The sequence below is a fragment of the Dermochelys coriacea genome, chromosome 1, assembly GCF_009764565.3.
Source record: "Dermochelys coriacea isolate rDerCor1 chromosome 1, rDerCor1.pri.v4, whole genome shotgun sequence".
In the NCBI taxonomy this organism is placed as follows: domain Eukaryota; kingdom Metazoa; phylum Chordata; order Testudines; family Dermochelyidae; genus Dermochelys; species Dermochelys coriacea.
This window is the reverse complement of record NC_050068.2, coordinates 305,078,028-305,095,752: the sequence shown is the minus strand read 5'-3', so window position 1 is coordinate 305,095,752 and position 17,725 is coordinate 305,078,028. Positions and strand designations below refer to the sequence as shown.

Genomic DNA, 17,725 nt, shown 5'->3' with positions numbered 1-17,725 from the left:
CCTTTTTATTTTATTTTATTTAAAAGAACACCCACTGTATGAATGGATCATACAGAAGGGTCCTCCTGCTTTCCCCTTGCTCCCTCCGGGGAGTAAACAATAGAGGAAGCAAGGGGTAAGCAAGAGGATCCTTCTATTTGATCTGTTCAGTGGACTTGGGGTGTTTAGGCGGGGGGGGGGGAGGGGGAAGCAGACATGGCTTACTTTACTCCTGATTTCCCCAGGACAGACTGTGCATAGCTGAGTCAGGATGTCCCTGGTGCTGCCCCGGAGGCAGTGTTGCTCTGTGCCACCCCTACACAGGCCTTTGTGCAAACTCCACAATCCAGTCCTGACTAAAAAGTGTCATTTCTAAGCATATACAGCATAGTACGTGTCACTATTGAAACTTGCCATGCTCCATGCGTTTAAAATGTATGGAGGGTCTACGTTGAACTACAAAGTAGCAAATCCACAGGGAACCTCCTGATTTTTCATTTGGGCCAAGAAAAGGGAGCATAATGAGTGGAAGGAAAACTGGACTCAATTTAAACACACATCTAAAGGGATTATTTTGCTTTGTAATTGATTTTGAAAAGAGAATTAAGTTACTGAGAAGTTATGTCTGCATATAGGACTCTTGTTACCAGACAATGGTTCATAAGAGATTTCAGGGCCTGAATTCCTGGTGTTTAGTGTTCAATTAAAAAAAAAAAAAGTAATACTTCTGACAACTTTATTTTGAAGGTTTACAATTAGCTGTTGAAGACAGAATTGAGAGAAAGTTAAGAACATAACCGGGAAATCCTATGCCACTGACTTGCTGCAAACTGACTTGCATCCAATTGTTGTTTTTAGTTTTTGTATGATAAATATCCACTAATTTGAGTGCCTAATTTGAGACATGCTGAACCTGGTTTTCAGAGGGGATAAGTGCATTCACCATCTTAATTCGGTCAGTGGAGTCTCAGGTGTTTAGCATCTCTGAAAAGCAACCTAGAGATGTCAAATTGAACAACAAAAAATTGACATCCTCTATATTTATAAGTGGTGAGTCAGATTCTTCACTTGTATCAAATAGAAGTAATTATGGAATTATAGAGCACAAGCAGAAGCAGAGCAAACTTCCTCACAGTGCACTGTGAATGAGCCTCAACCTTGACTCAGGGTTACCACCGCCAGGGATAAGAGAATAATTTCGTATCTAACCTCATTCAATCTTTGCTGAGGTTGTCAATAAGGGTGCTGGTTATCATGCCAATACGACTGTGGCTTTTAGTCTCATGCTTGATATTAAATCTTGAATTGGAATTTATAGCTATACCTGCCTCTCTTAGCAGTCAGGTTTCCCCTGAACAACAGTCATGATTAATTTTTTGCCAATAACGTGACTTCTTAAGTAGCAGTTACAGTCTTACAAATTCCCAGTGTACACTTTCCCCAACCCAGCAAACAGGAGCACCAGTTTTTAGGAATACTAAAATATCCTTTAAGAGTCTGGATTTTCTAAACTCAGCAATGTTCAGTCCACATGAATAGCCATGTGTTCAGTCCACATGAGTCACATAAAAAGACAATATGAAAAATAATTGAGTATGAGGAAAATATTGGGTAAGGAGGTGATGTGGCTTTAAAATGAAATAAAGCAATAGAGGGGTCTAGCAAAGTACAAGATGGTGCATTTGGAAGTAAATTTGAAAAAAAATGAGAGGGTAACCAGACAATAATAGCAGGTAGTTGAAAATATATGAAAATAAATCCACAGTAACCAGAATGAGCCCACAGCACCAGGACTCTACTCCTGAAGTAATTACACATTTCCACTCAAAAGGAAAGGCCACTGAAGTCAATGGGAATCATTCCACTACAGTAACAGTCTTTGGTTCAGGCCTGATCGTACTTATCTTCTGATCCCCTTCTCTTTAATCCTCCTTATGCCTCCTCTCCTCCCATCCAGATTGAGAGTCTCCCCCATGTGTCTCAACAAAATTACCTCCCAGTCCCTATCCCCTATGATTCTGTGTTTTTACCCGTGTTCCCACACTGCTTAAGCCACTTTCACCTTCCTCCCCACAACAGTGCATGAAAGCCTGCTTCAACATCAATAAAACTAAGAGAGCTTTTAGCGTAGCTCCTATTGTAACAGGCAGAAGCAAAACTTTCTGAGTATATTAGCACTAATGGAAAGGCAGTGGATTGAAAATGGGCTCAGGAACTCAGGAGCCATTAGTGTAATTGTGGGGAGTGAAAAATAAACAGCTAAACATAAGGAAAAATTTTAACTTTTATTCATTTAAGCTGGGCATAGGGAAGAGGGTAAGAAGCAATTGTTCCATGCAAATTATTTACAGACTAAATATAGTATGATGCATGATAAAATACATAATAATACATAATAATAATAATAGATAATAAAAAGAAAAAACACTGCTCCATTTTTAACTTCTGATCTTCAGACCACACAGGAACTCAGGAAATCTGTTAACAGCACATTTTCAACAACAAATCTTGCCCTGGGAGAATCTGCCATTACAGGAATTAGATGTTTACCAATCTCCCAAACCAATGCTTGTACACTGTTTGTGGTGTATTTGTGAGGACGTTGACAATTTAGAATTGCAACTACTCAATCTGAAAATATTATCCAACTATGGTAGAGAAATGTTTGAAAGCAGAAAATCACCTATTGCTTCAATTTCCTTCAAATACTTAATATTGTCCTTTGGGGAAGTAACTTGTGTTTTATCATAATGATTTCTATTTCCTTCTGGAGCATGAGCCATGCTCTTCAATTATTTTTAGTTGATTGTGTAATTATGAGAGAAAATGGGTTTTGGTTAGTCTGTGTTTGGTTTGGTGTGGGTTTTTGTGTTTTTGTTTGTTTTTATAATAAGAATTTCATCTTACCTTCAGGAGAAGAACCTGGTTTTTGAGAATACGCAGAGCTTATTTTACTCTTCTTGCTGCTATCACTGTTGACGGACAAGCTGGACTGAATTTTTCTGTGCATTTTTTCTGAAACAGGAACTGAACATTTTCTATTATCTGTAGCTACATGTTTGACCCCGTTGTGAATTCCATTTCCATTACTCAGACCTGCATGACCATTCTGTATCTTGCCAGTTTCTTCCTCGCTCTTTTCCAATGCTGAAGTATTTGGCTGAGGCAAACGTTGAGGTTGTGCTTAAAATGAAAAAGGGAAATAGTTAATACAATTGTCAACTGGTATCTGAACAGACTGAGACCTGACTGGGAACATAACTATTTATTGCCTTTATTCAGTAACCAGAGAGAAAAAGTGGAAGAGTATAAATTAATGAAAAAAAAAATCTCTAGACTAAAAATTATGGAGATTAGTACAATTTAAACAAACATTCATATAATGCCAGAAATATATGACACTTACAAAAGTCAAGAATAAGACATGGTCCTTACCCTGACCAGTTTACAACTCAGCATGAGTTAGAGGGAGACAGCAGGAAGAACAGAGAAGAAAGCAGAGAAAACGTGTGCAGATGGAAAGAAATGGGAAGAGAGGGAGAACAGGAAGCTGCAGAAAAGGAAGGAAGATACAGGAACGGAGAAAAAAGGAGTTAGAATGTTGTAACAGTAAAAAGGATATGGGAAGATAATTGGGTAAATGAGACAGAACAGGAAAGGAAGGAGAGCAAACGGAATGAAGAGCATACAAGCATGACAGTACAGAAGTGAAATAGGAGGAAGGCAGCGCAGCTAGGCTGGCTGTCATCCCAGATGACAAGTAAAGGGAAGCCAGACAACCAGCAAAATTCTGAGCTGGAACCCATGAAAGCCAATGTTTCTTGGGAAGGATTAAGACAGCCTTTGGAGAGCAGGGCACTTGGTTCAACTGACAGGAGCAGCATTTTCAAAAGCAATATGCCAACAGATTTGTATGGCAACCAACAATCCATGCCAAAAAAAAAAAAAAAAAAAAAAAAAATCAAATTCTCCCAATTCAAAGTCACAATTTAAAAATGTTTCTAATGAATCAATTCAAATTCTAACTGCTACAAACTTAAACAGTCAAAAGAACAGTTGCCTAAACTGTGTCCAGGACATACTAACACGAGTTCACAATGCTCTGATTAAGATTATACAAATACTTCTGTTATAAATTCCTATTAATAGGATGTCATTATCACTGATTAAAAATTCTCTGGTCTAAAACTTGACATACAATATCTCAAAGCAGTAGGTTTCAGAGTAGCAGCCGTGTTAGTCTGTATTTGCAAAAAGAAAAGGAGTACTTGTGGCACCTTAGAGACTAACAAATTTATTAGAGCATAAGCTTTCGTGAGCTACAGCTCACTTCATCGGATGCATTTGGTGGAAAAAACAGAGGAGAGATTTATACACACACACACACACACACACACACACACACACACAGAGAGAACATGAAACAATGGGTTTATCACACACACTGTAAGGAGAGTGAGCTGTAGCTCACGAAAGCTTATGCTCTAATAAATTTGTTAGTCTCTAAGGTGCCACAAGTACTCCTTTTCTTTTTGATCACTTAAGATAAGCCATCACCAGCAGCAGGGGGGGGAAGGAGGAAAACCTTTCATGGTGACAAGCAAGGTAGGCTAATTCCAGCAGTTAACAAGAATATCAGAGGAACGGTGGGGGGTGGGGTGGGAGGGAGAAATACCATGGGGAAATAGTTTTACTTTGTGTAATGACTCATCCATTCCCAGTCTCTATTCAAGCCTAAGTTAATTGTATCCAGTTTGCAAATTAATTCCAATTCAGCAGTCTCTCGTTGGAGTCTGTTTCTGAAGCTTTTTTGTTGAAGGATAGCCACTCTTAGGTCTGTGATCGAGTGACCAGAGAGATTGAAGTGTTCTCCAACTGGTTTTTGAATGTTATAATTCTTGACGTCTGATTTGTGTCCATTCATTCTTTTACGTAGAGACTGTCCAGTTTGGCCAATGTACATGGCAGAGGGGCATTGCTGGCACATGATGGCATATATCACATTGGTAGATGCGCAGGTGAACGAGCCTCTGATAGTGTGGCTGATGTGATTAGGTCCTATGATGGTATCCCCTGAATAGATATGTGGACAGAGTTGGCAACGGGCTTTGTTGCAAGGATAGGTTCCTGGATTAGTGGTTCTGTTGTGTGGTGTGTGGTTGCTGGTGAGTATTTGCTTCAGATTGGGGGGCTGTCTGTAAGCAAGGACTGGTCTGTCTCCCAAGATCTGTGAGAGTGATGGGTCGTCCTTCAGGATAGGTTGCACATCCTTGATGATGTGTTGGAGAGGTGTTAGTTGGGGGCTGAAGGTGATGGCTAGTGGCGTTCTGTTGTTTTATCATGCATTCCTACAACTACAATACCCACCTGCTGAAGTGAAGAAACAGATTGACAGAACCAGAAGGGTACCCAGAAGTCACCTACTACAGGACAGGCCCAACAAAGAAAACAACAGAACGCCACTAGCCATCACCTTCAGCCCCCAACTAACACCTCTCCAACACATCATCAAGGATGTGCAACCTATCCTGAAGGATGACCCATCACTCTCACAGATCTTGGGAGACAGGCCAGTCCTTGCTTACAGACTGCCCCCCAACCTGAAGCAAATACTCACCAACAACCACACAACAGAACCACTAACCCAGGAACCTATCCTTGCAACAAAGCCCGTTGCCAACTCTGTCCACATATCTATTCAGGGGATACCATCATAGGGCCTAATCACATCAGCCACACTATCAGAGGCTCGTTCACCTGCGCATCTACCAATGTGATATATGCCATCATGTGCCAGCAATGCCCCTCTGCCATGTACATTGGCCAAACTGGACAGTCTCTACGTAAAAGAATGAATGGACACAAATCAGACGTCAAGAATTATAACATTCAAAAACCAGTTGGAGAACACTTCAATCTCTCTGGTCACTCGATCACAGACCTAAGAGTGGCTATCCTTCAACAAAAAAGCTTCAAAAACAGACTCCAACGAGAGACTGCTGAATTGGAATTAATTTGCAAACTGGATACAATTAACTTAGGCTTGAATAGAGACTGGGAATGGATGAGTCATTACACAAAGTAAAACTATTTCCCCATGGTATTTCTCCCTCCCACCCCACCCCCCACTGTTCCTCTGATATTCTTGTTAACTGCTGGAATTAGCCTACCTTGCTTGTCACCATGAAAGGTTTTCCTCCTTTCCCCACCTGCTGCTGGTGATGGCTTATCTTAAGTGATCACTCTCCTTACAGTGTGTATGATAAACCCATTGTTTCATGTTCTCTGTGTGTGTGTGTGTGTGTGTATATAAATCTCTCCTCTGTTTTTTCCACCAAATGCATCCGATGAAGTGAGCTGTAGCTCACGAAAGCTTATGCTCTAATAAATTTGTTAGTCTCTAAGCTGCCACAAGTACTCCTTTTCTGAAAGCAGTAGGAAATATTTTTAGACAATATCTATTCGAGGATTTTTAAGTTTATATGTAAGGAAAAGAGTAATTAGGGCTTTTAAATATGTTTTTTATGCTCTTAATTTTAAAAAATGTTTGTGTTTTTAAATAGAAATAATAGTCCCCAGTCTGGACTAGTCACTTTACCTTAAAAAAAAAAAAATCAATACCTATGGAGTTTTAAAATGGGTGAAGTCACATTATAGTGACATAATGAGGTTTGATCCCATACAAAGCACCAGCTCGAGGCCACAAATGCACATACATGAGCACTGCAGAATCTAAAAATACTCCTAAATTCCAATCTTGAATAACAAAGAGCGGACACATTCCTTTTATCCAGTATAGGTCTTTTAGCTGCTTCCCCTAAACTACTGACACTGACTCAGTCTTTTCCAGATTAAATCTCACTCAGGCACCAAATTAGCCATTTTGCATTTAATAAATCACAACAACAGATTTATAATACTGAAAGCAGTTTATCAGATTTTTTATGAACATTTCATCTAATTGCAAATAGATACTAAAACATACAGACTGAAATCAGGGAATAATTTTAATGTGCCCCTGAAGATGTTTTCCTCTATAGTAATCCCAAATGAACATACTATAGCTAAATGAACACTGCTGGGGTGATTTAAAAAAAAAAAAAAAAGAGTTGTTTATTTTCTCTCCTCTCTTTACAAATACTTTTCCCATTTTTCAGAATGTTCTGCCTAGCTCAGGCACATGTCTTCCTCACTACGCTGACTCAAGATCAAAATTTCAATGACAGAAAAAACAATGAATTGCTCCTATTACTTAACTACCTCCCCTTTCTTGTCCTTTAGATCATGGACTTAAAAAGTTTACTGGACACTAAAAATACTACCTGGAGGTCTAACCCTACTAAGACTGAGCAGACCAAAAATGCAGAGGGTGAAAGGTTCACAAGCACACAGTGGAGCTCCAGGGACACTGCTAGGTGAGAAGATGTGCCCCCTGTCCTCTTCTTACTCAGGAGAGGGATAAAGTTTTGTCCCCCGCTTGGAGTCTCCATTTTGTATCAGCCTTCACTTAGTACTGTTATCACTTATCACTCTGATATATTTGAAGTCCAATCATCTGCTGTAAGAGAAAAGGTATGCAGTGTTGTAGACATGTTGGTCCCAGGATATTAGAAAGACAAGATGGGTGAGATAGTATCTGTTACTGGATCAACTTCTGCTGGTGAGAGAGACAAGCTTTTGAGCTTACACAGAGCCCTTCTTCAGATAAGAGGGAAGGCGCTTCTCTTCCCCTTCCCACCTCCAGAATCTGCCTAATGGTGGAGTTGGCAGGCCTTCATTACTCTACGTTGCCTGCCTCCTGGTTGGTGTGGCGGCAAAGAAGGCTCTATTATTCTATTAATCACTCTGCCTTTGTTTATCGGTTACTTCTTCCCCTGCTTCCTCTAATAGCTTTGCCAAGTGCAGCAGCTTGAAACGCACCTGATTCCTGACCATTTCACTGTTGCCTGCAGATTTGGAATAGCAATATTGAAATTGACTCGTGTTTTGAAGCTTGGCAGATCTAGGAACAACAGTACAAGCACTTAGGCTGTCTTCTCTACAGACTCCGGAGAGTATTGTCATACATTTTGTTAACACTGGAAACATGTTTTCATAACCATAAAAGGTCTAGAAAACATTTTTTGGGAAAAGGAAAACTTGGAAAGAACCCATCTGAAACAGGATTAGACAGGGAATTACAAATATACTTTAGGGAACAATCTATATAAATTTCACCTACATAATAGTAAAACTGTACACACATATGGCTAAGTTCATCCAGTGATGTCAAACCACTATCCAATGACATTAGCTCCATTTTGAAAATGTGAAAACAGAGGCACACATGTTAAATGGTTTGCTCATGGTCCCACAGCAAAGTATTTGCAAAGTAAGAAATAGAATTCTTACACCTCAATTTCTAGTTGCTCTAACCATTATGTCCCAATAGTTCTTTCCATTTCTAATGTATACAATTAGGAAAATTGAACTGATCCTTTCCCATTCTCCAAGGAAACAAAACTTGCTTTGTCCACTCAAATTTCTGCCGGTAAGTATTTTGCTAGGATGCAATGGTACCAAGCGTTACAGCAGCACACCAATAGCCTGAAGTTACTGAGGGAGTGGGTAACCTCCCTCAATAGATGAAAACAAGAGAAGGTAGAAAGAATTGTGTGTCTAGACACAAAATTACTAAAATTGACAGTTATGACCTTTTCCAAGCCAGCTAAATTGGTGGTGGTGGCTTACAATTGTTTGTGCATGTTTGGAGCTTTATCACAATACAGTAACTTGACAAATTATCCAATCTTCAAAATTATGTCTGTTTCTGTCAATTTGTGCGTGAATGGGAAGTCTTTAGGTAATTAAGCTATACTCAGTTATTTGTTTTATTTTATTTTTACCAAGGATTTTTTTTTTAAATAATTCTGTTCCCAAAGTACTCTTACTTCAGCCTTTTAGCATTAACATACAATTTTTTAGCTGACTGGCTTACAGTATTCACATATGATATGTAGGCCAAATCTGAATAAAATCCCCAAATGTATTAGTTATCTCAATTTAAATTTATTTTAACTTTATTGATAATTTTTTTACCAGGGAGACTTGAATCTTATGGTTAAAATACACTTGAAACCAATTAGGAACCACAGGATTGCATTCTAGCATAAGGAACAAAAGCACTTGACAGTTCTAAGATTAAGCCACAATCGTTTGGTTTAAAACAGAAATATTTTTACCTTATTTTTGTAAAAGGTTGTGTATATCTTAAAAAAAAGTAATATGGGAAATGACACAATGCTTCTTAAAAACACAGTGATACCCAGGGACCCTCACTCTCCCTTTAATGATCCACTGCTCTCATTCAGCTGTCTTTCTTTTTTCAAATCTTTACATATGTGACAGCTTTCAAAAGTAGACCATAGACTATCTGGCATTTTCAGAGGTGTAACTTGTGCAAATTCAGCTCTACTGGGAACACAATGCTATCTTCTGCCTGCGTTATAAAAGATACAATAGAATGTAGAACTTATGAGTTGTTTTGAATTATTCATTTTTTGCCTGTATATTAAAGAAATTTTACAAACTCTGCATTTTGTACTACATAATCACATGCATTAAAGGTACAAAGAAACTTTTTGACACCTCTTTTCTACAGAAAGATGGCATTTTGTTTGATATGTGAACATTCAGCATCTGTTATATCATTCTAAACAGGTCGTGTGCTGCTACAAAAGACCTCATTTTACACTCTATGTATGAGCAAAAATTTTATTCTTGATATTCAGTAACTAATGCAATACACATCACAATTTTAAATAGCAGCTGTATGAACATTAAGTATCTTAAAACCAGAGTGGCACTGGTCACCTACTCTATGTTAAAGACATTTAAAAAAAAAACCCAAAAACAAAAACAAAAAAAAACCCCACTTTTCCTTGCACAACACAGAAATATTGTCATTTTAAATATCCACGATGAATAGTTTCAAATGTGCTAAGAAATACTATGCTTTTTAGGTTAAAATGTTTTCAGTGTGTAGCAAAACCAGTAAATTCAGAGCAATATTTTATACAGTGCTAACACTAGTGAATTTTCAATAAGAATGATAAATATTGGATTAATGATTTAATAGAGTGAATCTCTTGATAGAAAACTAGCAGATAATGTGGCTAGCAATAACTATATACGAATCTGCTGTCTGTGGAAAAGCAATAAAAAGGCAATATATTGCTATAACATATAATGTATTAGCATGTTTCACTGCTGCCCTGTCATGAGTCTCTTTACAAAGTGGGCCTTAATACAGTAACTGCTGTTATTTAACCAACTTTATATAATAATTTAATTGTAAGGTGAGTAAATGGTAACAAAGTATTCGAACATTTACTACGCTTTTGATAATTTTGAAGTGATTATGTGCATTCTTATTCAGATTTTGAATGCAAGCCAGATGTCTAGGTCAAAAAAAAAAAAGGCTTACTTGTACATATATAAAAAGAAAAGGAGTACTTGTGGCACCTTAGAGACTAACAAATTTATTAGAGCATAAGCTTTCGTGAGCTACAGCTCACTTCATCGGATGCATCCGATGAAGTGAGCTGTAGCTCACGAAAGCTTATGCTCTAATAAATTTGTTAGTCTCTAAGGTGCCACAAGTACTCCTTTTCTTTTTGCGAATACAGACTAACACGGCTGCTACTCTGAAACTTGTACATATATATAAACACATACCCAATACACATAAAAAATATGACTTTTGTACTGATTTGGAAAGATTTAGAAAACTACAATACACATTTATTGTATCTGTGATTAAACCTTTATTCATCTAAAGAGAAAATATATGCAAACATGGGGAAATTCCCTTTTTAGCATAAAAAGCTCTATGTAAAGACATTTGGGATTTTACACAAAAACTTTAATATATATGTAGAGTACACAAAATTCATCAGAGCTGAAGGGAGTCAAATGACGACAACATCAGGAGGAAGAAAACCTGAGACAGCTAATTTCATTTCAAAACAACTCCAAGGCTGGCAACACAACGTGGAGGTTACCAAGCAGCCCATCTAAGGAAAAGTGTCCTCCAGTTTATTACCCGAGTCATTGGATTATTATCCGGAAAGAAGATCCAACACTGTGGTGGTGGTTCAGGACATGGCATTACAATACTCATTAGGAGCAACATTTTTTAAAAATGTAAAAAAATGGAACTTGGATACACTAAGAGATCTGATTTCTGCAATTTATTTTTTAATAAAGAAAAAATGATGTCTTCTGAAGGGTACTGAGAAAATATGAAGGACTATTGCAATTTAAAAAAAAGTGTTCTTGTCACTTGTTTTTCTTCCAACGACTTTAAATACAGCAAGCGGAGTGATCATCTATTAGGAGATAGGAAGGCCCTGCTTTGGTCTACTAACATCAAAGGACTGGCTCTCCACCGCTTTGTATGGTAACTGCTTACACCTGCTCTGCACAAGCTGAAATTATGCAACAAAACGCCAAAGCAGTGAAAAGTCAAACCTCTAGCTTCTAGCCTGCTCATCTTCATGACACAAACCTTGTCTTGAGGAAAAACAAAAACCAAATTACAACTAACCATGGGTTATTAAAAAAAAAAAAATCCCAGAACTGTATTGGCCTCTATTTAATTGAAAACTAAGATGACTGTACAATTGTTTCTAAGAAAATCCTGATGTAAAAAGCAACATTTCAAAATGACTGTTGCACAAAAGCTTATATTTTAAAAGTTACAAATTGAGTGTGTTCACACCTTCCATAAGCATATCATTTTATTAAAGCTTGTAGGACTCAAAGACCTCAGTAGTTTTCCCTCCTTCTTCCCCCCTCTCTTTCAAACTAAAATCCTGACTAGCCTCTACATGAATCTTCAAACTACATCAATAGGTAGTTCTGCATAGCTATCTAGAATATTAACATTCAGATTACAAGATGTACCCTTTGAGTCAACCTGTGAAGTGGCTTTTGTCAGCAATTATTTTTGAATATTTTCTAGGAAATAAATAGCATATACTGCACCTTCTGTATCAAAGAAAGCATACATTAACTAAATAACAAGGTACCAGCAAGGTACAATCTATCTTTTAAAATCAATTTTTCACACTGAATTTTTTATACCATGCTGACTTTAGAAGGAAAACAAAGTACCAACTAACAGCATCAACCTTTTTTTTTTTTTTTTTTTTTTTTAAGAAACGTCTTCATGTTTTACAAGAAGCATCTTCAAAATGAATACAATATATTACTAGGAAACAGGATTTCTTTGTAAAGAAAATACTTTAGTGAAATTGCTGGTAGAAGTTTTACAAGACCCACACTGAGAACAGTTTGTTACAATGTGTCAGAAAACACATCCACAGAACACCAAACATAACAGGAGTGGAAAAATAAATTTTATAACATCAGTTTTCAACCTGGGGAGAGAGACACAAGCCTTTGGCAATTGTGTGCAAGTTTGAGAGGTGAAAAGGTGTCACAAACCTGTTCCCATCAGGCTGAATAAAAGGTTTTAAAAAATAGTTTAAAAATCAAAATTCTATTTACATTAAAATACATTTTTCTTTTTAAAAATAAACCCACTTACAATTAAATCTGAAATTGATAACCTATGTTAAGACCTAAGCTTATTATAATCTATTAAAATAATTTACATTAAATATAAAAAACAGTATCAAGCAGTACAAGTACTCGCTGTTGAAATTTTAAAGAAAGTCAAACCACTGAACTGGTGGAAGTCACTGGCTAACAACCCGGAATCAGAGTCTGTTGAAGTGCTAAACCAGCTTTTGACAGAAGTATTCTCTTTTGTAGGTGCAGGAAGAACATTAACAGCAGTTCAGTTCAATGACTAGCTCATTCAAAGTTGAGAAACCAAAAAAGAGTTGAGGGGGGCATGGGGGGGGGGGAGTTTTTCTTCCTCTTCCAATCTAGGAATAAAAACTAGGTGTGAATGGATGAGATCTACTAGTTCTAAAGTCTTAATGGACATTCGATTCACTAACTACAGATAATGCTTCCTTTGTTTAGTAAATCAGTTGTATATACTAAACATGTTTTAATAAAAACTTGTTTTTTTCCCCTTGAATATATAGCACAGTTAAGGTAGCTTAATTTACCTAATAAAAACAAAATTTAAAATACTGTTTTGTGCATTTTAATTAAATTCCAATTTCCATCCAAATGCAGTCTGACCCAAATCATGAGTAAAAAACAAAATCTAGTAAATAAGAAATGTGCTAGTCACCATTTTCTAATATAACATAAAAATTAAGAATCTGACTAAATGTGTGTTACGATATCTAATTGTTTAAATAAATGTGTATAAATGCAGGGTATCCTCCTGGTTAGCAAAAACTAATACCAAGTTATACCAATCATCATCTTTCTTATGAGTTATAACTAAAAAGTGCAAACGTAAAACAAGACTAAAATGACAATTTAAATTCAGGTTTCCTAGTTGCTGATTTAAATCATGATTAAAATCAGTTAGTTAACTCACTTTGATTTAAATCAATCCACCCTGGTTCCCTCCCATCTCCAACCTTTTGCAGAACTTAATTCCCTCAGTCACTTGCAACCAGTTCTGCAGATGGCAAAGGTTCTCAAATATGCGTATGCATGCCTATAGCACTTCCTCTGGAAGTACTGCAGGATCCTGCACCTCCTTTGAAGGGCAGCAGGAACTTTTCAAAAGATTCTTTGATACATCCGTAACATTGATGGAAAAGGTTGAGAACTACAAGTTCATACAGTTGACCAGCATTCCCACTGAAATAATGTTAAATATTTCATTTATGAATCCTCTTTCTTCAAGTGGAGTTTCAAATGTTGAAGGAGTCACCATCTAAGAAATGCCTATTCAATTTTTTAATTAAAAATAGCAAGTTATGAACTTTTGCTGAATTATTCTGTTCAATTTTTTTTTTAAATTGTCCATGTCTCAATGTTCTAACATTAGGATATTTTCCTACCCTTTCATTACCTTCAACTGGCCAAGAGGTTTCTCGTTCTTTCTCAAATGCTAATTATGCCACCATCATCCACATTTGTGTGATGTTTAGGCTAAACCACACTATGCTGCTACCTGGCATTAAAGGCAACTTGGATGCTCTCAACAGAGCACAAAAGTAGCTAGCAACTTCCAGAGCAGGAGACATAGTGAAGACATAGTGCATCTCTGGTTTGCACACAGCAGCAACTGTCAATCCATTTATAGCAACCCCCGCCGCCCCCCCACCCACAAAAAAAAAAAAAAAAAGGTTGCTACAAGGCCCTAAATGGCCAGGCATCTAGTTACTTACAGTAAGAAACTGGCTTTCCCTCTCTGAGCCACAATACAATAGTTTGTCAGGAAAACCAGACAAAGCCAGAAGAGTCAAGGTAGAAATGTGCTCACTTCTGAAATTTGCACTGATCTCCCTCCCGCCCTCCAAATCCCTCGATCCCAGCGCAGAGCCACCTCTTGTATCTTAAGACCCTCATCCCTGGCCCACTCCAGAGCTTGCATCCCCAGCCAGAGCCCTCACACCCCTCCCCCGTACCCTAACCTCCTGTCCCAGCTCTGATCCCCCTCCTGCCCTCCAAATCCCTCGATCCCAGCCTGGAGCCCCCTCCTGCACCCCAAACCCCCAGCCCAACCCCAGAGCCCAAGCCCAGCCCAGCCCCTCATCCCCAGCCCAACCCCAGAGTCCTCACTCCCCGGCACCCCAACCTGGAGCCCCCTCCTGCACTCTGAACTCCTCATTTCTGGCCCCACCCCAGAGCCCACACCCCCAGCCAGAGCCCTCACCTCCTCCAGTACGCCCACCCCCAATTTTGTTAGCATTTATGGCCCGCCATAAAATTTCTATACCTCAATGTGGCCCTCAGGCCAAAATAATGCACCAATCAGAGGTCACAGAAATTAAGCTCTTCTGTGAGTATTTTGCACTATTGAAAATTCTCTAAGTTAGGGGTTCTCAACCTTTTTCTTTCTGAGGCCCCCCACAACATGCTATAAAAACTCCATGGCCCACCTGTGCCACAACAACTGGTTTTCTGCATATAAAACCCAGGCCTGGTATTAGGAGGTAGCAAGAAGGGCAACTGCCCGGGGCCCCATGCCACAGGGCCCGCCCCGAAGCTAAGTTGCTCAGGCTTCAGGTCAGGACTCAGGGGCCTGGGCTTCAGCCCCATGCGGTGGGGCTTTGGCTTTCTGTCCTGGGCCTCAGCGAATCTAATGCTGCCACTGCTTGACGGACCTCCTGCAACCTGCTCATGGCCCCCCAGGGGACCCCGGAACCCTGGTTGAGAACCACTGCTCTAAGTCAAATATCAAGAATTTATCTGTAATAAATTAAAAGACTTACACCCAAAAAACACAGGAAAATCCTAGAATTTACGCTTAATATAAGATCCTAACAAACCAATATGATCAACTGTTTCACTGAAAAACAGGGCTATGCTTCTAGATTTACACTTTTATAAAGGCGGCAAGTGTACCACTAGGTGCCAAAAAGTAAATTGGGCAATTGGAATGAAAGTTACAGCACTCATGTAATTAGTACATACCACGACAAACACACACTGGTGTCCAATGAGACAGACATACTAAACCATGTAGTTAGAACAATGTTGATGCTCCCTGCTATTCTACCTGGAAGCTCTCAAAACAATGTTTAACAGAGGACACTGTTAAAGACAGGATATTGGCTGCTGGTTGTCACTACTATGTTGCACTTCAGGATGTACAAAACAGGACTAATCAGCCCACCCAAAGAGAGCTGGAAGTTTCTCATTCTCATCAGTAATTCTATCAGCTAGACCCTGTGTGAAAGCCATTCTACATACAAACCACCAAACATCAGGAAGTTTAGACTTAACATTAGACAAAGGTTTCTAACCATCAGAGGAGTGAAGTTCTGAGACAGCCTTCCAAAGGAAGGCAGTGAGGGCAAAAGACATATCTAGCTTCAAGACTAAGCTTGATAAGTTTATGGAGGGGATATGATATGATGGGATAGCCTAATTTTGACAATTAATTGATCTTCGACTTTTAGCGGTAGATATCCCATCACAGGCCATTGGGCATGTTAGATGGGGTGGGATCTGAGTTACCACCGAGAAGTCTTTCCTAGGTGTCTGGCTGGTGAATTACAGGAGTGGTGGGTGAGATTCTGTGGCCTGTGTTGTGCAGGAGGTCAGACTAGACGGGGTGGGCAAAGTTTTTGGCCCAAGGGCCACATCAGGGTGTGAAACTGTATGGAGGGCTGGGTAGGGAAGGCTGTGCCTCCCAAACAGCCTGGCTCCGACCCCCATCCGTCCCCTCAAACTTCCCGCCCCAGGACTGCTCCCCTCAGAACCCCGACCCATCCAATCCCCCCTCCCGCTCCTTGTCCCTGACCATCCCCCCATGGGACCTCCTGCCCCTAACTGCCCCCCCCGGGACCCCACCCCCTATCCAACCCCCCCATTTCCCAGCCCGAACCTCTGCCCCACCCAACTGCCCCCGCTCCCTGTCCTGACTGCCCCCCAGGTTCCCCTGCCCCATATCCAACCACCCGGCCCCAGCCGCATTACCATGCCGCTCACAGCAGCATGTCTGGAGCCGCGCCACCCAGCCGGAGCCAGACGTGCTGCCCTGCATGAGCACGCAGCCCCACTGCCCAGAGCGCTGCCCATGTAGCAGTGTGGATGTGGGAGAGGGGGGACAGCAGGGGAAGGGCTGGGGGACAGCCTCCCCGGCAGGGAGCTCAGAGGCCAAGCAGGATGGTCCCGTGGGCCGGATGTGGCCCACGGGCCATAGTTTGCCCACCTCTGGACTAGATGATCATAATGGTCCCTTCTGACCTTAAAGTCTATGATTCTATGAAAAAACACCACAGTTGAAAAATTATTTGGAAAATTGCCACTTCCATCCTCTGCAAGGACGGACTGTGGAGATAGTAAAGGTAGCCTAATGCCATTCCACAGGTTTGTCAGTATTCTCCCCACACTCCTGCCATTCACCCCCTCCAGAGACAATCATCAGGCTTATTCACAGTTGACTTGTATATTTAACTTTCATACGACTGGGGCTTCACAAACACACACATGCATGCAAACTTTCAAAAAACCGCCAAGAAAGCAAAAATTCAGGAGCTTCTTTAAAATTTGTATCTCCCTTGATTTCTATGATTGCATTGCCATTGCTACTCATACTAGAACTTAGTCCCCTAAAGTTGTTTCTCATGTCAGTAGTGGACTTCAACAGAGTTACCCTTTGGGGATGAATTTGGCCCATTGTTTCCAATTTTAGTTTTCCTCAGTTCTATAATGCTATGTATTAGCCAACACTTAATGTCTCAGATCTAACAATAAAATTCAGAAAGAGCTAAGTAGTGCAAAAATAGAAAGAGTAAAGGCAAAGAAAAGGAAATATCCTCGAAGAGAAGGGGAAATGGAAACAGAACATCAGTGCAAATTTTAAAAAAGGGTGGGGGGGAGGGGAGGGAAGGGAAGTAGATCCTCTGCTACACCGATTTTCTCCCTGTTTTTCTTTTTGTCTTTCATGTATCAGAGGACAGAGAAAGATGCAGCTAAAGCGCAGTAGAAATGAAAATGAAACAAGAGGAAAGCAAAGGGGTCAGGAACCACAAGCAGCAGAAAGAGACTTGATATTTTTCATTATTCAAACAAGATACCCGAGTTGTGGAGGAGGCAAAATAATGGGAGAAAATAGTGGTAGCCACCTGACAATTCAGGAGAAGACAGTATCAGA

General features: G+C 39.6%; 1 protein-coding gene across 2 annotated transcripts in view; it reads right to left on the bottom strand.

The window, feature by feature from the left end:
• MDFIC (MyoD family inhibitor domain containing) overlaps positions 1–17,725 on the bottom strand; it is a 67,390-nt gene that overhangs the window by 12,300 nt on the left and 37,365 nt on the right. For both annotated transcript variants that reach the window (XM_038367853.2, XM_043495305.1), the window contains exon 4: positions 2,887–3,162. In XM_038367853.2, coding sequence (XP_038223781.1) covers positions 2,887–3,162 — 276 coding nt within the window. The remainder of the gene's footprint in view (positions 1–2,886; positions 3,163–17,725) is intronic.